This window comes from Myotis yumanensis, unplaced genomic scaffold (assembly GCF_028538775.1).
Source record: "Myotis yumanensis isolate MYYU_CA2020_CCGP unplaced genomic scaffold, mMyoYum1.0.hap1 SCAF_17, whole genome shotgun sequence".
In the NCBI taxonomy this organism is placed as follows: domain Eukaryota; kingdom Metazoa; phylum Chordata; class Mammalia; order Chiroptera; family Vespertilionidae; genus Myotis; species Myotis yumanensis.
Genome location: NW_027223768.1, coordinates 12,855,715 through 12,879,548, shown reverse-complemented (window position 1 = coordinate 12,879,548; position 23,834 = coordinate 12,855,715). Strand labels below are relative to the sequence as shown.

The 23,834-nt window shown below is 51.8% G+C and overlaps 2 protein-coding genes across 4 annotated transcripts; one reads left to right on the top strand and one right to left on the bottom strand.

Moving 5' to 3' along the window:
• Positions 1 to 1,027: 1,027 nt before the first annotated feature.
• On the bottom strand, positions 1,028 to 20,781 carry SELENBP1 (selenium binding protein 1). Of its 3 annotated transcripts, XM_070396058.1 has the most exons (15): positions 20,674 to 20,781; positions 19,731 to 19,850; positions 11,494 to 11,678; positions 8,856 to 8,892; positions 6,546 to 6,602; positions 6,246 to 6,358; positions 5,771 to 5,956; positions 5,114 to 5,234; positions 3,445 to 3,627; positions 3,003 to 3,181; positions 2,484 to 2,562; positions 2,271 to 2,392; positions 1,920 to 2,012; positions 1,642 to 1,760; positions 1,028 to 1,432 (listed from the first exon to the last, which is right to left on the bottom strand). In XM_070396058.1, exons 4-15 carry the CDS (start codon positions 8,857 to 8,859, stop codon positions 1,270 to 1,272), a joined length of 1,419 nt encoding a protein of 472 aa, XP_070252159.1. In that variant the 5' UTR covers positions 8,860 to 8,892; positions 11,494 to 11,678; positions 19,731 to 19,850; positions 20,674 to 20,781; the 3' UTR covers positions 1,028 to 1,269. The 3 variants fall into 3 exon arrangements, with proteins under 3 accessions (XP_070252159.1, XP_070252160.1, XP_070252158.1); XM_070396059.1 differs by lacking the exons at positions 11,494 to 11,678; positions 19,731 to 19,850; positions 20,674 to 20,781 and adding an exon at positions 10,763 to 10,817; XM_070396057.1 differs by lacking the exons at positions 8,856 to 8,892; positions 11,494 to 11,678; positions 19,731 to 19,850; positions 20,674 to 20,781 and adding an exon at positions 8,705 to 8,817.
• Positions 20,782 to 21,063: 282 nt separating this feature from the next.
• PSMB4 (proteasome 20S subunit beta 4) lies at positions 21,064 to 23,410 on the top strand. Its single transcript, XM_070397571.1, has 7 exons — positions 21,064 to 21,229; positions 21,446 to 21,652; positions 21,852 to 21,998; positions 22,174 to 22,255; positions 22,654 to 22,770; positions 22,989 to 23,077; positions 23,290 to 23,410. Exons 1-7 carry the CDS (start codon positions 21,090 to 21,092, stop codon positions 23,300 to 23,302), a joined length of 795 nt encoding a protein of 264 aa, XP_070253672.1. The 5' UTR covers positions 21,064 to 21,089; the 3' UTR covers positions 23,303 to 23,410.
• The last annotated feature ends 424 nt before the right edge of the window (positions 23,411 to 23,834 follow it).

Genomic DNA, 23,834 nt, shown 5'->3' with positions numbered 1-23,834 from the left:
CCAGAGGGCCCTAGCCTGTTTGGCTCAGTGGATAGAGCATCGGCCAGTGGACTGAAGGGTCCCGGGTTCAATTCTGGTCAAGGGCACATGCCTGGGTTGTGGGCTCGATCCCCATTAGGGGGCGTGCAGGAGGCAGCAGATCAATGATTCTCTCTCATCATTGATGTTTCTCCCTCTCCCTTCATTTCTGAAATCAACAAAAATATATAAACATAAATAAAATAAAAATCTTAAAAATAATCCCAGAGGGAAAGAAAGCATGATAGATTCTTGGGGTTACCTGGCCATTTTAGGGGGCCTTAGATGGTTCCAGTCTTTAAAACAAAGACACCTCTGTGGGAGACTGAAAAAGATGTAAACGAATCCCTGAATGATCCTTGGCCTTGCCTTGGGAAGAGAATAAAGAGGTCAGTAGAATGACCTCTTGGTTGCTATCTCTTCGCTTCCTGAAGTTTCTATCTCATGCTTTTTATAAACAATTGAAGACGTCGCACAGCGAAAGGAGACAGACATCTCCGACTTGGGCAAGGTTCTAAAACACTTCCAGGTGAGGAGACAAGAGTGCACGGGCGGGTTCACGTGGGTGTTCCCAGCCCACCTGCCCGGCGATGTGCCCGTCTCCCATGTCTAACCTCCCACAACCGTGTGTTCCCAGGTCTTCTCACCAGCGGTGGCAATAGGTTGCACTGTCGTCATCAGGGGTCTCGGGTGTCCCCTGTGTGTGGGGACACATTACATTCTCTGGGGATGGTGGGTGAGATTTTAGCTTATTAAAAAGAGCGCACAGATTTTTTGAAAAGGTTAGAAACAGTGATTGACATTCTCTTCCCCAGGGTGTCCTTGTCACAACCACACCCCAAATCTTCAGGTTCTGTCTGGCTATACAAGTGAGATTTGGGGCACCATCAGCATCATGTTGGAATCACTGTTATGTGACCCCTGAGTCCTCTTCAGGACGTCCCTGTGCAAGACAGAAAAGAAATCACAGGCCCCATGCCCTCCAAGGCAAGGTGACCTAAGGAATAGGTTTATTTTTTCACCAGTTTATTTTGTGGTGAAACAATTTCAAGAGCTCATGTAAAGACAGCACGGGGAGCAGCACAGAACAGTGGTTGGTACGGGGAGACACCGCTCAATACATTTCATCAGCCTCAGTTTGGCTTTGGTGGGGCAAGCTGCCAAGGGTGGTGGCCCAGAGAGCAGAGGGAAGCCAGGTCCCTGGGGAAGAGAGGGCTCAGAACGCGGCAGTGGGGCTCTGAGGGGTGAGCTTCAGAGCCAGATGTCAGAGCTGCAGTCACCCCCAGGGTAGCGGAGCTCATGGGCCAGCGCTGGGCCGAGGGGCTCCTTCCCGAAGTCCACCAGGAAGTTGGGGTTCAACTTCAGCCCCCCCTTTACTGTGTCTACATCAACCTGCAGCATCACGGAGCCTTCCCTGGTGGCAATGAGGGGGGGAGAAGAGAGAGGTCAGAGCGGGCCACCCCCTTCCCCCAAGGCGTTGTGAGTGCACAAGTGGGTTCCTGAGGAGGGAGCGGGGTCTGTGTGGCGGGGCAGGTGGGTGCCCGAGGAATCTTCAGAAAGCCAAAGACCTGGGGGGGGGGGGGGGGAGACTGGGGAGGAAAGCCCAGGCTGTCTGCTTCTCACCTGATGAGATCAGGGTAAAACTGCTTGTCCCAGGCACTGTACAGCGACGTGGTGACATACAGACGCTTCCCATCCAGGCTAAGCTGGATCATCTGAGGGCCTCCAGCCACCCGTTTCCCCTGGGGAAAACCAGGGGTCAGTCCCCAGGGCCCTGGAGGGGATCACAAGCACCACCCAAACCCCAAGAGCTTGCTGGGATGTCCCCCCTCCCTTCTCCCATACCCCTCGGGCATGGACCTGAGTGTGCCCTGTGCCCGTGGGCAGGGAGAGCGCCTCACCTTGACCACCAGGGGCTCTGGCTGGGATTTGAGTTCCTGGTCCTCCAGCACTTGCACAGGGCCTCCCTTCACAATGCTGCCCCCCAGGAAGAGCTGGGTGGGAGGGGGCGGAGAATGTAGGATGACAGGGCAGGAAGAGCCATTCGCCTCAGTCAGGATCCCTCCTCCGCCCCCTTTCCCAGGTAAGCCAGGGCTCCCACAGTCCTGGGCTGCACCATCCCTCAGCCCCCATTTTTGCCTTTCCTGCACCTCCCTTATCACCCCCAGCCCCTTCACACCCTTTTCCTTGTGTAGCTTCTCTTCTTATCCTCCCCTCTCTCGCGCCCCCCTCCCTCCTGCTAGGGCTCCCACCTGTCCCGTGAGTCGGGGCTTCTGTGGGTCAGAGATGTCATACTGACGCAGGTCCCCATGCAGCCAGTTGCTGAAGTAGAGGAAGCGGTCATCCAGGGACAGCAGGATGTCGGTGATGAGGCCTGGGGTGGCGGTAGGGTTCAGAGGCTTTAAGGACTCCTGATCCTGGGCCAGTATCAACCTTCTGATTCCCACCCACTCCTGGGCACCCACCTGGCATTTCAGGCAGGATCCACCCCTTCACTTTCTTGGGGGGCACCTGGATAACCTTCTCTGCCGACCAAGTGCCTCCCTGCATGGGAATGAGGAGGTGGAGAGGAGAGCCTGTCAGAGTTGGGGGTGGGGGCAGATCGGGGTGTCCCCAGGGCCATGTCTGCAGGGAGACAGTGGACACAGGGCCTCCGTGCCACTGGGGTCAAGTTCCAATGCACATGTCTGCTTCCCCGCTGTATGCCCAGCACCTGGCACAGTGCGGACATACAAGCTCACACCCTCTTTTGTTGAATAAATGAATGAATAACTATGGCCAGTTAGGGTTAAGGTGGAAACAGGCCAGGACTGAGAGTAAAGAGGCAGGCAGGCGGCCCTGTGTTGGGCCCTGGAGAAGTCTGGGCGTGTGGAGCCAGGCAGAGAGGCCTGGCTACTCCTAGGGAGAGGGGAGCCTCATGACTACAGAAGCCTGGACAGAGGCGACAACAGGATGGCTGGACAGGGCCAGAGGGCACATGTCACCTCGTTCTTGAAGAAGCGCTGGATGTTGGAGCTGAGGGCACAGCCCACGAAGCCCTGGGCAGCAGCTGGGTTGTGCAGAAAGCGGACCTCCAGGGGGATGAGCCCGTCCTGTAAAGTCAGGGTCTGCACGATCTCATGGCGCTGCCAGTCCCACACGTACAAGTGGCTTCCATACAGTCCTGCGTGGGATCGGGGCCGGAAGATGGGCTCAGATTTGGGGCCGGAGGGCATGGGCAACCGCTGGGGCCCGACCCTGGGCAGAAAGTTGGATATGGGTTGGTGGGGTCAGGACACCCGAGCAATCAGAGCACCCAGCACATCCCATCCCTTCACCCAAGGGGCTGGGGGCCACGGGAGGGAAGTGAGGGGTTGGAGAGTGGGGTTTGGGAGCAGAAAGAGGGCGTGTGCCCACGCTCCCGCTGACCCCCGGGGGCCTTCTCACCAGCCTCCACATCGGCGGGGTTGAAGCCTTCTCTTAAAACTTTGGGAGCTGCCCATTCGGTGCTGATCATGACATTGTGTCGAGGCTGGTACCAGAAGTCATAACCCAAAGGCGCAGCACCCCCAGGCTTCTCCCACGTCCCCTTCACCTCAAAGGTCTCTCCATCCAGCAGCACGAAACCCCCTGAGCAGGGAAGCAAGTAGGTGGCAGTAGGGGCAGTCCAGACAGAGGGCCCCTGCCCAGTCTCACCCCAGGCAGGCCCAATAGGCATCAACTCCACTACCTGGCGCCCTCTCCTCCCACTGGGGGTGTCAGCTCCTTAAAGTGAGGTGTCCAAAGGGTCTCACCAAGAGTGTCAGGTGGGAGGTGGGACTTGGTTGGGGCCCCTACCTCACATCCCACTCCATCCCTCTCCCAGTCCACAGGGGATGTTTCCCTGCCATTGAGCCAAGAGACCTGCTGGGACTCCGCACCCTGAGCTTCTCTCATCTCGCCTCCCACTGTCGGTGTGGGATTCCTGCCGGAGTCTAAGCTCCCGTCTGCTCCCTTGACTTATTTTTTATTTTTAAAAAATATTTTTATTGATTTCAGAGAAGAAGGGAGAGGGAGAGAGAGATAGAAACATCAATGATGAGAGGGGATCATTGATTGGTTGCCTCCAGCACGCCCCCTACTGGGGATCAAGCCCACAACCCAGGCATGTGCCCTTGACTGGCATGGAACTCGGGACCCTTCAGTCCACAGGCCAACACTCTATCCATTGAGCCAAACCAGCCAGGGCTTGACTTATTTTTTTTATAGAGCAGACAGATTATATTTATCTGTAAGTCAACGTGAACACCCCATGTTTTTTCCTTGCTGTGTATGTTATGACAGGTTGACACTTTTTTTTTTTTTAATACAATCCGATGTCTACTCCTAATGTCATTAAATGTAGGAAGGTGGCCCTGACCAGTGTGGCTCAGTTTGTTGGGCGTCGCCCCTTGCACCAAAAAGCTGCCGGTTCGATTCCTGGTCAGGGCACATGCCTGGGGTGCTTGCATGCAAGAGACAGTTAATTGATGTTTTCTCCTCTCTCTCCCTCTTCCTTAAAAATCAATAAATGATTCTTTTAAAAAAAAAGTCTAGGAATGTCACGGTCCTACCGTCTCCCGGAAAAAGCAGTTAAGTAGACCTAGTGCCATAACATTGACTCAATGACCTTAACGGACATTTCACTCCAATCTGCCCCCCCCGCCCCCCCCCCCAGCCCCTACCTAAACATCATAGTTGCACCCATCTCCTGGGCTGTGTCTGCCACGTAAGACATTTTATAAGTGTCAGCTCCGATCACCATAACAGACATAGCAAATGTAGAGATTCAGGATCCAAGAACTGTGAGATTTGCTCATAGTGCGTGAACGATGATGTACATGACTGTGTTCTCTGGGGCCATATCTGTGCGCATACACTCCCCATGGCAGCCTGTTCTAGCTGTGACTTTGAAGTGAATTCATTAGTCAAGGCTCATTTTCATAGAAACAATGGAAAGAGCTGAAGTTAGTTGACTGTAGTTTAAATGTGGGGTGAGACCAAGCCCCCTGGTTCTCCCTGGAAGGTTATCCATCCTTCCCCAGCTTGGGACCTGCCCCCCCCATCCCCCGAGATGTGCTGCAGTGCCAGCAGGTACCTTTGCCATTGCCCTTAGGGTCTCCCAGGGTGCTGATCATCACCTCCCCACTGGCCAGGCAGTGGCTGGTGTGAAGGTAGCCCAGGCCACACTTGGCATGGATGTCCTGGGGCTCAATGACCTGGGGAGGGGAAAGGAATGGCAGGAGAATCTTACAGGCCTGGGAGTCCCCACGCCCCACTCCTTCACTGCCCCTCCCCCGATTCTTCCTGCTGACCAGTCTCCTTTCCTTCAAAAGGACACAGTTTCCCTGTGGGAATGTGGCCGGGATTCAGTCTGGTCACTTAGCAACAAGAGAGTGTCAGAGAGGCTGCCAGCTCCTGAGGCAGAACGCACTGGCCTCAGCCCCTCAGTCCCGAGGCTCGCACAGCCCCGTGGGGCCATGCGCTGCTCGTGGGACGGGTCAATCCCAGCGTCCACTGCACACCGGCAGCGGCAGCGAGTGCCCGGGGAGGAGTGTTGGGGGGAAGGATCGCAGGCTCTTGCCTAAGGGCAGCCCTGGGCTCCTGACTGGCTGGGAAAATGCTCTCCCGACTCAGAGCCCAAACAAGAAGCCGCCACTGCCCTCCAGTCCCTGCCCCGCGGTGCTGATTCAGGCCGCCCGGGGTGGTGGGTACATCAGGGTCCCCGAGCGAGCGGCGGGGGCAGAGGACATGCCTTGTGCAGCTTCGGGGCGCGGGGCTCGGTGCCCACATCCACCACGTAGACGCGGGAGGAGATGAGGCAGGGCAGCACCAGCTTGCTGCGAGCCTTGCTGCTGTCCCCGTAGCAGCTGCTGCACGTGTTCCATCCCGAGTGGTGCAGCTCGTCCTTCAGGTTGGGCATGGGCAGCCGGTGGATGACCTCGGGTGGGCAAGGGGCAGAGGGAGGTGCTCAGCCAGGCCACGCCCTGCTCGTTTAGGGAACAGGTGCCCGCCGGACCCACTTTGGCGTGCAGTGCAGTGCAGGTGGACCCTCACTCTCCCCTCGCACCTTTGGGGTGCCTTGTGCAGTGAACAGCTGCCCACACTCCCCCCCACCCCCCCACACCCCATACTCAGGAGGACAAACGAGCGTGGAGCTGCAGAAGGGAATCCTGGGGCCAGGCTGCAGCAAGCATCGTGGGGTACTTTGCTGCCCAAGCCCCACCTACCTGGCAATACTGGGGAGACTTGGGGTCAACGTCCACTGTGGCTAGATAATCCGGGGCCTCAATGCCCGTGTTTCGGTAAATACACGGCAGGTAGACAATCTCCTCCCTGGGCCCTGGGGGTAGAAAGCAGGCGGTGGGGATGGTGGGTGGAGAGGAATGGCAGGGACAGCGCTGGCTGTGCCCGAGCGGGGAGGCCGGGGTCTGAGGTCCCCCAGCCCCAGCAGGTGAGGCATCAGTAGAGGGCGCTGGCTTGCAGAGTTCCTTCCCAAGGTAGAGTCTCCAACATGGCGGCCCGCTTACCTTTCATGGCCTCCAGAGGAGTAGGGTACCCGGGTCCACAGCTCCCGCACTTGGTGGCTGTGGAAACAGTGGGCAGGGGGGCTGGACCACACTCTGGAGGGTGAAGCTTCCTCCCTACCAGCTGCAGCCCACGCCCTCCCACGGCCAAGGCAGACTTGCTGTCCCTCCAGTCACTCCAATCGTCCTCTCAGCACCTCAAAGCCCTGACGGTGCTGGGTGTGGCCACAGGGGCTGTAGACATGTGACCTGAAGGTGGACAGACACTCAACAGGACCCAGGGGAGGGCAGGAGAAGGACCAGTGCAGTGGAGGCTGGATGGCACAGTGGTTATGCTGTGGACTTGGGCCCCATTTTCAGTTGGTCACGCAGTAAACATGGGAGCTGAGGCACATGACTTAGCCTCGCCCGCATCTGCTTCTCATGGAAGTAACCGAGAGGGCTGGGCCAGGAAAAACTGGCTGTTCCCCAGGAGCAGCCCGGAGTGGTGCTGTTCACTTCCTTCCCCAAAAAGCCTGTTCCAGGGACGGGGACACTCCCCTCTGGGTCCTGACCCCAGGCCTGGCCAGAGCCTGGATTATACAACCGGTCTCATCAGGGTCTGGTGAGGCTTAGGAGGCTGCCGTTAGAACAGGCTTACCTCTGGGTGGACCCCCTTTCTTCATATGCACAATAGAGGCTCTGGCCTACTCTGAAAGCCCACCCACCAGGGCTGTAGGGAGGGGCTCTCCTGTCCCCTGAAGTCTGGCCAGAGAAGCCACACTGATCTATGAGAAGAAAGTCAACTGCTGAGAAGGAGGCTGTGGGACCAGGCATCGGGCATCAGGGTTCGGGCCTGACCAGGAGGAAGAGTCACAGAGGCAGCTGCAGGCGGGAGGCAGTCCCTGCGCGCAGCTCTCAGGCCTGGGCACTCCTCCCCTGTCCGGGGCCCTCTGTCCAGTGTCCTGACAGCTGGGGCCGCAGAGCCAGAAGGAGCCAGGGCGGAGCCGGCACTGTGCCTGGGCCCAGGCCTTCAGCCAGGGAGCAGGTCCCACTCCTCGCAGCTGCCCAGGGCTTAGGCGGCCGAGAGGCAGCGACAGCGTTTGAGAGTCCAGGTGTGATAACCACTCTCTCCGCTTTCTCCCCTGCACTTGCTAGAAGTGGGTGATAATATCGACCTTCTTCCCTAGGGGGCTCTGAAGGTCAAATACAACTGTGCTCAGGAGGACTTCTGAAAAGGAGAGACCATCCTGATTTAGGCATGGGTGGGTACCAGGAAGGGGTGGGGGTCCCAGGCAGATTCCCACTTGGTGCCCTGAGTGGGTGTGCGGGGGGGAGTGGGAGGTGGGGACAGGGTGAGAGAGGTCCAGTCCAAAGGAATTAAGGGGAGGCGTTCTGTTCCACAGCCAGGCGGTCAGGACGTGGCAGGGAAGACGCGGGGGAGTGGAAGGAGGGTCTGGACCCAGAGAGGGAAGGAGATTCAATCCTCCAGATGTGAAGACAAAGATACAAGCCCTGCCAAGCCAAGCAGAGTCCGAGAGCAAAGGTACGAAGGAGGTGATGCCGCCTGCATGGTCGCCCCTCAGCCAGGGAGCATCAGCCTTTTCCTGGGAACACCCACTCCCCCCACGAGATCTCAGGCCGAGATCTCTGAACATCTTTGGGCTTGAGGTGAACCCAGGGAAGTTCATTCAGTTTTCCCAGGGCCAGGCTGGCTGCTGGGCACCCTGCCAGCCCAGGAGAGAGCCAGATTTAAGGGGACAAGGACTTTGACACTTTCAGACCCAGACTCCTCCTCAGCCTGACATCCACTCCCATGGACGGGGGAAGGGGAGGACTTTGGCGACTGAGAGGATGGTGGTGAGGCAACAGGCCCCTGGGAGAGACTGTGGGCTTCCCCCTCCCGCAGGAGGGACTGGTGATCTGGGGTAGCGAGAGAGCAAGCCTGTGCATTGGAGGCCTGGGCTCCCTGCTCCCCGAAGAAAGCAGCTGGCCCAGGGCTGAAATCAGGATTGTGCCTCTTGTGGTGACTGCCAGGGGCACAGAGGTTCCACTCCCAAGTGCCCAGACCGGATCTTCTCGGCTACAGAAAGGCGCCCTGTCCCCAGGCCGTAGCTGGGGAGCCAGCGGTCACCTTTCCCAGCAGTCCCTCCGCCCCCCTTCCCAGCACCTCCAAACCTCACGTTGGCTCAGCTGGTACATGCAGGTGTGGGGAGGAGGAGGGGACGGAGGGTCCGGATCCAGCCCTCTGTTCCGTAACCAGCTGCCCCCAACCCAGGTTTCTGCCACTTCCTGCAGGTGGTCCGGGTTGTGGTGCGGAGGCCCACTCCTTACCCATGCTGCTGGCTGGTACGTTTGGGTCCTGCTGGGCCTGCCAGGAGTGGGCAGAGGAGGGAAGCTGCGCTGTAGTCAGAGGCAGAAGTTCCTGGGAGGCTGTCCCGGGCCAAGCGCAAAGGGAAGGAATTTATTTGACCATTGGCTTTGGGCGGAGCAGAGGGTGGGCCAGGCTGCAGCCAGAGGGAAGGACTAAGGGCAGCTGGCCAGGAACTCTCACATGGCTGGGCAGCTGGAGTTTGAGTTACAGGGAGTGTGTGTGTGTGTGTGTGTGTGTGTGTGCCTGTGCACATGCAGCTCTGTGTTGTGCCTGCGTGTGTGTCTCCTTCATGGGTGCCTGGGCATGTGTGAGTTTGTGTCTGAGCCTGTGTGTGCTCCTGTCACCTCCGTGGTGCCCCTGTGGGCGCTTCTGTGTATGTGGCTGCGTGAGTGTGTGCCTGGGTCTGTGTCTGAATATGTGCCTGCGTGCACACATCTGTGCTGCTGTTCTGTATGAGTGCGCCTGTGTGGATGTATGTGTGTTTCTGGACTTGGGCGTGTTCTGTGTGCTTATGGGACGTGTGCCTGCCAGGAGATTCAGCCTGTGTGGGCATGTGCACATGTGCCCTGTGGGTGGTGTGACAGCGTGAGCGCCCATGTCCTGCACGTGTTCCTGGGCCTCCTTGGACCTGGCCTTGGACTTGTCTGCCGGCGTTTGGGGGCACCCGGAGCGGTGGGCCTGCTTGCTTCTCCTCGCACAGCCACGTCAGCTCTCCCCTGGGACGGTCCTCTTATCCCAGACACCTGTGCTCCACCGGGCCCAGCCCTGCCCTCCCACGGCCCGCAACCCCGTCTTCCTGCCGCAGCTGCCTGCCAGGAACCAGGTTCCACTTTCTCCTGCCCATTCATTCCCTTCGAAATGAGGGAAACTCCTCAATGCCCACTACTCCCTCCCTAACCTCAGGAGGCGGACGTGGACTGCCTCCCCCTCACGTCCCAGCTGGTGTCTCAGCGGCTCCCCAGGGTCCAGGGCCCAGGGGCAGCCCCCAGGCGGCCTCTGTCCCTAGCTGACCTAGGACCAGTCATAAGACTCAGGGTCTTCATCTATCCAGGAGGGAGCCCCCAGCCAAGGATTCAGTGATGACCAGGGCGCTGAGCCTGCGACTCCAGGGTCCCAGGGTCAGGCCACGGTACCCAGGCCAACGGCACCGCTTGCTGAAGAACGGAAGCCAGACCGAGGCCTGATCTGTTAACTCCCTCTGGGCTGCCTCCCCCAGAGTCGCCGGGGCTGGAATGTCTGGACAAGGGAACTCCCCCAAACTGGTCTCCATCCTGAAGCCAAGCTCCCTCTTCCCTCCCAGGCGGCTGCCCAACAGGGTGACCCCTGCCCCACTCGAGGAGCCGTGTCCACAGTCATCCCCCTGATGAACGTTCTGGCGCAGTGCTTACTGGGAAGTGACAGGGACACATTTGGGCTTGACGTTGCCAGTGGAAAGAGCCACAGGGTTTCTGAACCGGAGTGGAGGGAAGGAGGCCAAACTGGTCCCCAGTGTGAAGGGTGTCTGTCCCCCTGGCTCCCATGGGTGAGGAAGGGTCATGAGTCCACAAAGGAGGATCCCCTGTGGCTGCCCAGGGCAGGGGTCCCCTCCCATCCCCAGCATCACTCACGGCCTGTAGCCCTTTCCTGTGCCTGCGTCCTCACTGCTGCACCGTCAGTCAGCCCGGCCGCACCTGCCCTGCAGACGGTGCCCCCTCAGGGCTGCTTCTTCCCCTTTGCTAGTCCCCTGGCTGCCTCCACTCACCCTGCCTTCGTCCTGCCCCTCGGGCTCCCCTTCTCCGAGGGCCCCACCTCCTACCTCCTCTCTACTCGCCTGCTTTTCGGCTTGAAGTAGCCCAGCACCCAAGACACCTCATCGCCAGCCTCTTACCAAAAGCTCTGGGATGTTTAACTCCCAAAAGCAGTTCTTTTGCTCGTTCCGGAGCCTGTGGTTGACGGCCAGTTATTTCATGCTCTGCTGACCTGGCGGGTCTCTGTGGCTCCTGCAGGGCACCCTCACCTCAGGGTTTCTACCCAGACTCACAGACCCAGATGCAAAGGTGTACAAAACGCTCACTTTTCCAAGCCCGCGGGGCTGTGCTGTGCTTTGTGTTGGTGGAGAGGAGGCTGGGGTGGGGGTGGGCGCCCAAACCAGAAGGAATGGTGAGGATTTGGCATCTGTTTTTGGAAGCCTCAGGACAGAGAGGCTCTTGCTCTGAAATGGGGAGAGGAGTGGAGAACAGATGTTCCTGACGGAGCAGGCGGGTCTTCATGAGGAGGAGGAGGAGTGGAGGCGCCTGTGAGGGAGGAAGGACTGAAGGGCATGCATCCAAGGGCTAACCATGGTTGTGTGGAGAGGCACTGGGAGGGGGGATCGAAAATCCACGTGTACTTGCTTTACTTCTGTATTTTTTAAACTAATGAGCATATATTACCTTAGTAACTGTCCCAATTATGTCCCAATTATTTATCTGTCTAGACTTAGTGGGACAAAAGCAGGTGACCAGGAGTCAGCAATAAGGGCCTATCCCCTGGTACTTCAGTGTCTAGACAGCTGAACCGAACCAGAACACATGAACACATAAGACAGAATTAGTATGCAGTCACACAGGGTTTATTTACCTATTCCTAGTGGGTCCTAGGCTCTGGAAAAGGCCACCCGGCGGTGCACACCAAAAGACGGACGACGAAGACGGAGACAGACAGGCGGCCGCAGTTGGTTCAGGCTCGCACAGCAGAGCAGTCAGTCAGGGGCTGGTGTCATGGAGCAACGTGGAGTCCTCCTCTCATCAGGCAGGAGACGTCCCCTGGAGAAAAATCTGGTGCTTATATTGCCGGTAGTAAACAACTGTGTCTTATCAGTGTGGGCCAGATGGCGTGCCTTATGCTAGGAGCAGGGTGTTTACGCTTTAAGGGCTTAGGGCGTTCACATCAAGATAGGGGGGTGTTCACCACATTCTGGAAGTCACAGAGTATTGGGGTCTTCACACAGCAAACATTTCACACAATAATCATTTCCACACATTAGAGGGGTTTCCTTATGACCATAACATTATTATGGTCAAAAACCCAATTAAAGAGATAGAGAGAGAGAGAGAGAGAGAGAGAGAGAGAGAGAAATGAAGGATGGAAGATCCTATGTGGTGCAGGTGAAGGCCACGGGGGAGCCCACGGGGAGGACCGACCCTGGTCCCGCCCTCCCTGCAGCTGTCCCACCAACCGGCCTGCCGAGTCCTCTGGAAGACACACATGCGCATGCTCCATCATTCATTTGCTCTTGCGCTCCACAAACATTTCTGTTTTAGCAAAGAAAGTGGTGAACAAGACAAAGTTTCTGTGGTTGTAGAGATAACCTTCTAAGGGAGGCGGCCAATGACCAGGGTAACATATAAACAAGTAACATCCTTTCAGGTAAGGGCTATGAAGGAAGCAGGAAAATGCAGGGTGACTGAGCGTGGGACATTCGACGGGATTCTCTGGGACACACAGATACAGAATTGTACGCAAGGAACGAAAAACACCCACCACACAAAGGCCGACAAAGTGCCTGTAGCGGACCAGGTGGCGGCCTGCGAGGCCTGAAGCAGGACTGGCTGGACAGGTTGAGGTTTTGGGGAGCTAAGCAGAGTTTCTGAGGCCGAACCTGCTCGTTTTAACAGCTGTCATTTAACATTTAACAGACCAACTAGAGGACCTCAGAGGAAGGGAGTAGCCTTTACTGACCTGTTCCCGGGTGTGACTAGGGTGGGCCGGAGCCCTGCCCCCCGGCAGTTAGGGCAGGTGCGGCCCACAGCCAACCTGGAGAGGTATTTACGTGGCCTTTTCATCTCACATCAAGGAAGCAGCGTTTTACCCATTCATCCAGCTGTTCACACTCATCTCACAGCACCTCCCTGAGTTCTGTGCGGAGCCAGCTCAGCCAAGGGTTCCGCCAGCCTGAGTGAGGGCGGTCAAGGATGAAGAAGTAACAGACAAAGAGAATAAGCTGGGTCTAGGTCAGGGGTGGGCAAACTTTTTGACTCGAGGGCCACAATGGGTTCTTAAACTGGACCGGAGGGCCGGAACAAAAGCATGGATGGAGTGTTTGTGTGAACTAATATAAATTCAAAGTAAACATCATTACATAAAAGGGTACAGTCTTTTTTTTTTTTAGTTTTATTCATTTCAAACGGGCTGGATCCGGCCTGCGGGCCGTAGTTTGCCCACGGCTGGTCTAGGTGGATCTTCCTGTGCCTGGCTGAGGCCACAGAGAGAGATCCAGTGGCAAGCTGAGCCTTTATTTTATAGCTAGAGGTAAACAAGGTAGTGGTCACCATAACTGCAATGTTCTTGTGAGTTTCACTTGTTTTGACAGGGCTTGCTTACATCTCTCTCAGCCCATTAGCTGCCCAGATAAGATCTAGGGAGCATCATAAGGTCAAGCCTAATTATGCTAAGAGGGCTGTGCCCTCTAAGCTGGGACTTGTTTGTGGCTATGCCAACAGGTCAATCGGAGGCTTAATCCTATAGCCGCGCCCTACAAGTTCAAGTTCAAGGCAACAAGGTAAATAAAATAAAAGCCAATGCCCTCTGCCAGGGCTTCCCAGGAAAGGCAGGATGTGAGAGGCACTTGGAGGGCTTCCTCTCCACCTCCATTCCACTCGGAAATACTCTCTCTTTGCCCCTGGCCGGGTAGCTCAGTTGTTTGGAGCATCGTCCCATACACCAAAGGGTGGCAGGTTCGATTCCAAGTCAATATTCATTCAGGGTTCAAATTTCCCCTTGATATTCGTTCAGGGTTCAAATTTCCCCTACCGTCACATACATGTTTGTATTACAGTTTACTTATTTGAATCAAGATCTCAAGAGGGCCCATACCTTTCTATTGTCTCTTCTGATAAATCTCTAAAATCTTGTTCATCTCACGTAGGTGAGAAAGGGTGGTACCTTGAAGACTGGTCTTCTGTTTAAGTGAAGAAGGGTCTGACCAGAACAGAAATGAGGTTACGTGTCTTGCTACACATCTAATCTACAAGGAAGAAGGTGACGTGGGTTTGCAAACCAATCGTGTGGCCTAGAAGAGGTACCAGCCGACCTAGGTTACAGGGACTCAGGTGAAAGCTTGCAACCCCCCACCCCCCACCCCAGCCTCCTCAGGGGCCACGCCTGGCTCCAGAAGAGCTGAGACCAGAGCCATAAAGCGGCTTTCATGCAATCATCTCAGTCATTACAGAGGTCCACTTGGCTCTCGCAAGCAATCTCGGTTAAGAGCCCTGGAAAGAAAGAATTGCATCAGTCTTAGTTAATGGCCCCAATTAAGCCATGAAAACCCTGAGGGTAGCCTCAATTTGGACATGTTACAATACTGTAAAGAAAATATCCAAAGGAAGTTAAAAGCCATTTCTATTTGAGGCTGGCAGGTCCTTTGGTCCCTGGAGTCAGATCTCTGAGCCAGCTTCTCTACTGCAGCTCCCGACAAGCAGGAACGTATCCCCCCAAAGTCCCGGGGAGCCCAGGACCCTGGTTTTGTCAGCTCAGCACAAAGATGCCGCCCGGGAAGGAGGTGGGGGATACGCCTCCAAGAGTCCCAGCAGGACCGGCATCCCCCAGGCGTGACAGACCCGTCTTCAGTTCTACCTGGAATCGGAGGGAGGCCCGGGAAAAACCGCGGGGCCTGTCCTGGATTCTGGCTCCCGTGCACCATCGCTATCCTGCTGTTTCCACCAGGACCCGCCCAGGGTCACAGCCATGAGTAGAAACGTGGAAAGGGCCACCCTGGGAAAGGAATATGGTGGTAGTTCCTCTTTCCGCTTGTCAAAAGTCTGCTCAGAAACCGGAGTTTAAAGAGGCTTAAACGGGAAAATGTTGATTGCTCCTAATGCACAAAGATCTCCAACCAATCAATTAGAAAAAGACAAACAACACACAGAGAAAAAGATTCCAAGGATATAAAAATGAAGGCTCAACGGCTAACAAACATAAAAAAGATCCCAATCTCATTAGTAATGAGAGAAATGCTTGTGAAAATATATGATCTTAAAAAATAAAAAAGATTTGTAATATATATAGGTTGGAGAGAGTGTGAGAAAGGGCATTCTTGTACTTTAATGGCAAGAGTATTAAATTGTGGAACATTTTTATAAGGCAATTTAGCAATACCAAGCATCATTTTTAATAGAAATCCACTTTTAGTGACCTACTCTGTGGAAATAGACGAATACTCAGATATATGAATAGGATGTTCATTGCAACTTAACAATAGTGAAAAGTTGGAAAAAACCAATAGAGGAATAGTTACACATGTCACGAAACATCCATAACGTATAGCTTTCTATATACTGGCATGGAAAGACAGCCAAGAAATATGCTGAGGGGGGGAAAGCAGAAAACACTATGGTCCCATTTAATGAAAGCTATATATAAAATTAATCAGTTAAACCATATAGTCTTAATTAATTAACTTGATTATTTTATATATTACTTTATATGTAATATATAATTGGTATGTACGTTAATTAATTTGATTACATTATGCATGGGGTTATATGATAATAGGAGAGAATTTGTGGAGATAAAGATTTTTTTATTATACCAAATGCAACTACAAGCTGCAGAAGCTCCAGGCTCAAGCTCCGCTGGTGCAGCCAGGGCTGCACTTGAAGTCTGAGGAGAGGCAGTGTTCTGAGGGTGGGGTCTCTGGCTGCTCCCAGCAGCAGTTCAAGTACACCCACCCCTGGGCCTTTTCACCCAGAACCAGCACTGCTTGACAAATTGGGGGGATCCAGGAGGCTGTGGCAAGCAAACCCAGGAGGTGGCCCAAAAGGGATGCTGAGGCCCAGGCCACTTGAGCAAGTAACAGTTCTTCCCTTGATGGTCTTTTGAGAGCTTCTGGTCCCTACAGAAACCAGATATGGGACCGTGGGACACCACGTGACTTTGAGACCCAAAGTACCTAGCTGGCCCAGGTCTCACAAGCCCCAGGGTTCCTCATCCTCAAGTAGGGTGGATCCTGAGACAATCCCGGAGAAAGAAAGGAGCCACAGGGTGCCCTGGCGTGCTCTCTAGCTTTCCCTCTCTTGCCAAATAGCATCTCCTTCCTCAGTCTGTTCTAATGGCTCCAGGAGAAGTTATGCAGGAAAGATATTGAGAAGAAAAATCATTCCAGCTTATATTACAGGAAGATAGTTATGGCCAAACCTTCCAAGTCTAGAGTACAGTTTATCCTCTGAACCAGCAACCAGAGTCCATGCTGGGCCCAGGAACAACATTTCCCCTAATAACCCATTCACAACATTTTTGCTTGCAGGGCTCAACTCTGGGCTCTGTTGGTTTTGAGGTTTGGCATCCAGTACAAAGAGGAGACACCAATAGTTCCTTGAACTGGAACTGGAGACAACTACTCAGCCATTTGGGGCAGAAATGGGGGACAAGATATTAGCTGGGTGATTGATCTTAATGATTTAGAAATAATAATGTTCCGCCCTAACCGGTTTGGCTCAGTGGATAGAGCGTCAGCCTGCAGACTCAAGGGTCCCGGGTTTGATTCCGGTCAAGGGCATGTACCTTGGTTTTGGGCATATCCCCAGTGGGGAGTGTGCGGGAGGCAGCTGATCGGTGTTTCTCTCTCATCGATGTTTCTAACTCTTGATCCCTCTCCCTTCCTCTCTGTAAAAAATCAATAAAATACATTAAAAAAAAAAAAGAAATAAATAATAATGTTCCTGTCCTATGGCAGGGTCAGGGAGGGAGATACCTGAGGGATGCCTCCTACCTCCATGTCTAGAGTTAAATTAACAAAAGACTAAAGCAGCAGAAGCCAGATAACTGAGCGCTCAGATCCTCCAGGAGTGAAGGTGTAGGTCGCTCCATAAGGAAAGAGCCATCTTAGCCCTGGCTGTCTAACTGAGTGGTTTAGAGTCTGCGCTCTGGTGCCAGACTACCTGGGCTCAAATCTGGGCGCCAACACATGCTCTCTGTGTGCCTCTCTCTCCTTTAGTTTCCACACCTGTAAAATGTGGGTAATAATAGCTCAGACCTCGAGTGGCTATTTGAGAATTATGTGAGTAATACTTGTAAAGCTCTTAGGACAGGGCCCAGCATGTAGCAAACACTCTATAAATGTTAGCTATTATTAAGAAAGGGAACAAGAGGAAAGTCATAAATATCAGCCAACCACAGTATCAGGATCAGTTGCCAGAATGAGAACAGCACACACAAAACCTCCTACGGGAATGCTTATACCACTTTCATTCATAACAGCCTAAAACTAGAAAGAAACAATTGTGGCGTCTCTCAACCTGTGGATGATTAAACAAACTGGGGTACATCCACACCATGGTGATTACCCAGCAATAAAACAAACAAACAAACAAACAAACAAACTATTGTGCAGCAGAGGAAACCGTCAGCAAAATGAAAAGGCAATCTACTGAATGGGAGAAAATATTTGCAAATCATCTATCTGTTAAGGGGTTAATACCCAAAAATAAATAAGAAAATCATACAACTCAATAGCAAAAAAAAAAAAAAAAATCAGATTAAAAAATCGGCAGACGATCTGAATAGACATTTCCCCAGAGAAGACATACAGATGGCCAACAGGTCCATGTAAACGTGTTTACATCGATAATCATCAGGGAAATGCAAATCAAAATACAATGCGTATCACCTCATACCTGTTAGAATAGCTATTATTAAAAAAAAAGAAATAGCAAGTGTTGGTGAGGATGTAGAGAAAAGGGTACCCTTGTAATAGTGGACTTTTTGTCTAGTTTCTAATTTGAATACTTTAGCAATTAATATCTGTATCATTAGTTTTTGCCAAAAAGGCATTATTATGTTCATGTCTTCTACTTACATTCCTATTTTGCAGAATTTTATTAGGAATGACTACTGATTTTCATAAAGTGTTTTTTTGGGGGCATCTGTTTGTATGATCCTATGGGTTCTCTCCCTTACTTTATTGATGTAGTGAATTATGTTCACAGAATTATTAAAAATAATAAATTTAATATCCATAAATTATATGAGGAAAAAGATGAATTCTTAAAGATCAAGAAATGATTCTATGGAAAGGTGAACAATATTTCTAGCTGGGAAAATTTAATATAAAAAGTCATTCTTAAATTATTTAGTAATTATTGTCCATTAGGAATTACCATGGATTTGAAGGAATAGAAGAAATTATTTTAAAGTTCATGTGGAAAATAAATGAGTGGCAAATGCCTATAAATCTACAATAATCAAAACAATGTAGTAAAGACAGACATATAGATGAGTGGGTGTCAAGACCATTCAATGAAGAAGAGGCAGTCTTTTCCATAAATGGTGCTGGGAAAACTGGATATCCACATGCAAAAGAAGTTGATCCTTTTTTTTTTTTTTTTAATACCATATATAAAATTAACATAAAACAGATAAGATCTAAACATCAGAGCTAAAACAAGAACACTTTTGGGGGAAAAAAAACACTGGAAAATCTTCATGATATTGCATTTGGCGATGATTTCTTGAATATTGACATCAAAGATAGGATATGACATCAAAAATATGGGAACAAAAGAAAAATAGATAACTAGGACTATGTCAAAGTTCAAATCTTCTGTGTATCAAAGGGCACTGTCAAAAGCCAACCTCAGTTCCTGCCCTGGTGGGTCTTTCAGTTTAGCAAGGCAGACTGTCTCCAAACAAGTGTGGCGCATGCTCTGAGAGGGATATGGTAGAACTGAACTACAGAGGGTGTAAAACTGCAAACTCCTCAGGGGAGACCCGCAGAGCAGTGCAGCCATGGGCAAGCTGGACAAGTTTTCTCTCTCAGCTTTGTGTTATAGTCCCTGGGGCCAGGCTTACACAATTCGGGAAAAGATGCTTATGTAACTCTTTTGTAGTTGAAGATTCATTTTTCACTTCTCCTAAAAAAACAAAAACGGAGTAGTGGAAATGTTTATGAGATGGTGGTCATAGTGGTTTAGTTTTATTTATTTTCTGAGAATTTCAGGACATCTCCTATAACCAAGGACATTCTGCATATTATAAAACCCAGTCCAGTCATTACTGACTTAAAAACTTAAACTTGTTGGGAGCTAACTGCTAATAAAAATCAAAGTAATAGACAACCACAGAAAATGGGTACACTTAAAAGTGTTCCTCCATAATATCAGACCTGCTTTAAAAAGAAAAAGAAATATTCCAAAATTTCCCTTGTTGCAAGTTTAACTCATGTCTTTTTGAGCTCACCTTAGAACAGAACACTGCTGGTCACCTTCTGAGTCCTGCACCCTCAAATGTTGGTTTGCTTTCTGTGCCATCCTCTTCGGCTGGATAATTCCAGATCCTTTCACTTTTCTGCTTTAAGACCCTATGGCAGCGGTTCTCAACCTGTGGGTCGCGACCCCTTTGGGGGTTGAACGACCCTTTCACAGGGGTCGCCTAAGACCATCGGAAAACACGTACATAATTACATATTGTTTTTGTGATTAATCACTATGCTTTAATTATGTTCAATTTGTAACAATGAAAATACATCCTGCATATCAGATATTTACGTGACGATTCATAACAGTAGCAAAATTACAGTGATGAAGTAGCAACGAAAATAATTTTATGGTTGGGGGTCACCACAACATGAGGAACTGTATTAAAGGGTCAAGGCATTAAGAAGGTTGAGAACCACTGCCCTATGGAATTTGGCTACCTGCCAGACCTCTGGAACCAAAACTGGCCCTATCAGAGCCTTAATCTAGAGACTTAAAAAGGAGTGAGACCAGAAACCAGCAGCCACCTCTGGCCACTTCTAAACAAGGATATAGCCAGTTCATTGCTGGCTGATTGATTTAAGTTCATATGACGAGGGCTCTAGTGGGGAAAAGGGAGGTACTTACGGGTTTTTGAGGAATTCCAGTAAGCCCATTGTCATCACACCTGAGCATCTGTTTTTTGTTCAAGTAAGCCGATGAATGGCCCCAGAATCACCTGGAATATGGGGCTTGGGCTGTGGGTGGCTATTAATTAAAAAAAAAAAAAAAAAAAAAGAGTACCGATTTTTCAAGAGCAAAAGTTGATATAAAGAGTTGGGTGCCTCTAACATACAAAATTCTTCTTTTTTAAAGAGATTAAAAATATATATATTTCTAAAACTAATTTCAGAGAGGAAGGAAGAGAGAGATAGAAGCATCAATGATGAGAGAGAATCATTGATTAGCTGCCTCCTGCACGCTCCCCACTGGGGATCGAGCCGCAAGCTGGGCATGTGCCCTTGACAGGAATCGAACCTGGGACCCTTTAGTCCGCAGGTCGACGCTCAATCCACTGAGCAAAACCAGCTAGGGCCATGCAAAATTCTTGACTCTTCCCTTTCCAGGGTTTCATGATCTAATAAAATATTTTGTTTTTCAATAAGGTTAAAATGTCATGCATTGCTTTGGTTCAAATCAACTCAGGAAATTTAAGAAACAAAATCGATTTGGTTTCCGAGTAAAATAAAAAAAATTGACATTCAAATTGTGTAGGAAGGACTGCCCAAGTAATGGTTTTAGGTTCCCTCCCAGTTTGATTCTAGACACAGCTTCCAGCCTAGACCACAGAATCAGAAGCGAAGCCCTGGAATTTAGTTTCACTCCCACAGTCGGTGGAATTTTTCTGCTGCTTAAGCGGTGGGCAAGAGCATGTTCTCATGAGAAAACTTGGTCCTATGGAGTGAGTAATCCACGAGAGACAGGCATAACTGTACGGTTCCTTTTTACCTACTGGGTTTGAAGACCCAGAGCTGCCACAACGAGCTGTGGGATCGGGTAAATCACTACCACCCATGCCTCGGTCTCTTACCTATAGTGTAAGCCGATAATGCCTGCCATGTGGGGATGCTCTGAGAAACTCGGTGTAGGCTGATTCACTACTAGTCTCATGTGGGGCTTTCGATAAGGATCCAAAATGGGCAGGAGAAATTCTGCCTCCGCGCTCAGGGGAAGTGTCTTGGAGGCCCCCCTAACGCCCCCATACCTGCCTCCCACACCACCCGGTCCTCCCTTAAATCTGGGCTTCGGACAGCCCCGATTTGGTCCACACTCTCAGGCGGACTCTGCGGGCCTGGGTGCCGCCCCCGGAAGGACGGAAGCCCCGAGTGACCTCATCCGCATGGCCGCCGGGAGCTGATGGCAGGAAGAGGAAAAGTGTGGCACTGAAGGATCACTTCCGCTTCCGCTGGTGCAAGCGCTTTCATTTCTTCGGCTGCCGTGACTAAGATGGAAGCGGTTTGGGAGTCGCGGGCCGGACTTTGGGCTGGGGGTCCGGCCCCCGGGCAGTTTTATCGCATCCCGCCAACTCCCGGCTCCTTGGTGGACCCAGCGTCTGCGCTCCATGGGGGTCCGATCACGCGCACCCAGTAAGCTCGGGGCGCCCCAGCTTGCGCAGGGGTGGGTGTGGGCCTGTGGGCCGAGGGTTCCGAGGGAGCAGGGGAAGGCGAGGGGCAGCGAGGGGCACGGAGTCTTGAGGAATGAATGGGGCTCTGGGAAGTCGAAGGGGAACCCACCGCGCAGGGAGAGGACTCGGGCGCTCCTCCCGCGCCGACATGCAGACCCCCCACCCCATCTGTCCCCAGGAGCCCCATGGTGACCGGGACCTCGGTCCTGGGCGTGAAATTTGACGGCGGAGTGGTGATTGCCGCAGACATGCTGGGTTCCTACGGCTCCTTGGCCCGTTTCCGCAACATCTCTCGCATCATGCGAGTCAATGACAGCACCATGCTGGGTGCTTCCGGAGACTACGCTGATTTCCAGTATGTGAAGCAGGTCCTCGGCCAGATGGTGTAAGTCATCTAGAGAACAGGGCGTAGTTCCCACGTGGGCAGGGGGGTCGCTGGTGTGCGTGCGTGTGTGTGTTTTATCTCCTTAAGAAGTTCTAAGGTGGAGGCACTCGAGGCAGAGGACGGGGAGCATTGTAGGGGGTGGAAGATGGGGGGTGGAGATCCCGACTTTAATATTCTCACGCCCATTTCTTTTTTTAAGGATTGATGAGGAGTTGCTGGGAGACGGGCACAGCTATAGTCCTAGAGCTATTCATTCGTGGCTGACCAGGGCCATGTACAGCCGCCGCTCCAAGATGAACCCCCTGTGGAACACCATGGTCATTGGAGGCTATTCGGATGGAGAGAGGTTGATTTGAGTACAAATAACATTTGCTTGGCAACCTAACCTGCCGTGCCTGTGTAATGTGTTTATCTTTACCCCCTGAGTAACTCCTAGTTCTTAGACCCCATGGTCCCATACTTCAGCGAGGATGCAGAAACTTAAGAAGAAATTAGTTCTTTGACCGATTGTGTCCTTTTAGCTTCCTGGGTTACGTGGACATGCTTGGTGTAGCCTATGAAGCCCCTTCACTGGCCACTGGTTATGGTGCATACTTGGCTCAGGTAAGTAGTGAGTGGAGAGGTGGGGGCAGAGGGGAAGAGAGCAGGCCATGGGGGTTAGTGGTTGTGTGCTTGCTTTTACCTTATAATTCTGACATCAGGAACAGGCTAGGATCCCTATGGCTGGGCAGATGGTTCTCTTTGTAGTCCAGAGGCTGTAAGTGTGGCATTTGCATTCCACTGACAAGGCATGGTCAGGAGTCAATAGACATGTGCAAAGAGAGGAACTCTAGAACTTCCCCTTCAGGTGGGCCTTAGCACAAGTAAACAGAGTATTCTGGTGAGGCACGAGGTGGGATGTTACTTTTTCACTCCTTTGTGCGTATTACACCATGGATTTGAGACGAATAGCCAGGTGGTCAGCCCCTGATATCTCCCATGTTTTTCCCTAATCTCCTTAGCCTCTGCTCCGAGAAGTTCTGGAGAAGCAGCCAGTGCTGAGCCAGACTGAGGCCCGAGACCTAGTGGAACGCTGCATGCGAGTGCTGTACTACCGGGATGCCCGTTCTTACAACCGGGTGAGGAGGGGAATGAATAATGAAGGTGAAGGGGATCTCATTGGCAGGTTCTCCATACTTGCAAATGCCAAGGGTTTCTGTGCTTTGAAGGGCAGCCCCATTTCTCTGTCTCCTATTTTCTTATTTGGGAAAGACTCTATACCTGACCTCTGACCAGCCCCAGAGACTTCTTTCATGTGGGGGTGGGCATTTTCATTGAGAGCTCTGCTTTCTTTCAGTTTCAAATCGCCACGGTAACCGAAAAAGGTGTTGAAATAGAAGGACCACTTTCGGCAGAAACCAACTGGGATATTGCCCACATGATCAGGTGATTGAAACTAAAATTATAATGGAAAAAATAGGTGGTAGAAGAGTTGGGAGGCCCCGTGGCTTGCACTAAGCTGTGTTGTTGGTTTTTTTTTGAAGTCTTAACCCCAAATTCTCTGGGCGGCATGCATTTTGGTTCAATAGATCTGCTTTTAGGAATTGATTCCTTTCCCTGTCACTTCACGAATTTATTAATGCTCTTTTCCTTTTTAGTGGCTTTGAATGAAATGCAGACGTATTATCTAGAGCTGAAGTTGTATTCTCCTTCCAACTTTGAACTTGGCTGGTTCAGAGGTCGACTTTTCTTTTGTAAAATAAATCTTTTGAAACACTTGCTGAGTAGTTGTATTTTGTCTGACTACCTCACACCAAGAATGGGCCATTTCCTCCCTGACCTGAGAACCTTCTGGCTATTGGTGCTTCTAGCACAGCGGTTCTCAACCTGTGGGCCGACCCCTTTGGGGGTCGAACGACCCTTTCACAGGGGTCGCCTAAGACCACCGGAAAACACATATATAATTACATACTGTTTTTGTGATTAATCACTATGCTTTAATTATGTTCAATTTGTAACAATGAAATTGGGGGTCACCACAACATGAGGAACTGTATTAAAGGGTCTCGGCATTAGGAAGGTTGAGAACCACTGTTCTAGCAGATAGAGTTCTCTGCTTGATAATACAGAAGACCCACTGCTGTCTTCATTTGTGAAGGCAGCTTTGTGTAGAAACCAGGCTTAATCCCTGTGGGATACCCTA

Excerpts from the sequence above, each read along its gene's own strand:
- SELENBP1 (XM_070396057.1), bottom strand. Across the intron at positions 2,563-3,002 it reads AGCGCTTCTTCAAGAACGAG|GGAGGCACTTGGTCGGCAGA; the intron begins GTGACATGTGCC and ends ATTCCCATGCAG. Across the intron at positions 1,761-1,919 it reads CAGAGCCCCTGGTGGTCAAG|GGGAAACGGGTGGCTGGAGG; the intron begins GTGAGGCGCTCT and ends GGTTTTCCCCAG.
- PSMB4 (XM_070397571.1), top strand. The coding sequence starts at position 21,090 with ATGGAAGCGGTTTGGGAGTCGCGGGCCGGACTTTGGGCTGGGGGTCCG. Across the intron at positions 22,256-22,653 it reads ATGGTGCATACTTGGCTCAG|CCTCTGCTCCGAGAAGTTCT; the intron begins GTAAGTAGTGAG and ends TAATCTCCTTAG. Across the intron at positions 22,771-22,988 it reads ATGCCCGTTCTTACAACCGG|TTTCAAATCGCCACGGTAAC; the intron begins GTGAGGAGGGGA and ends GCTTTCTTTCAG.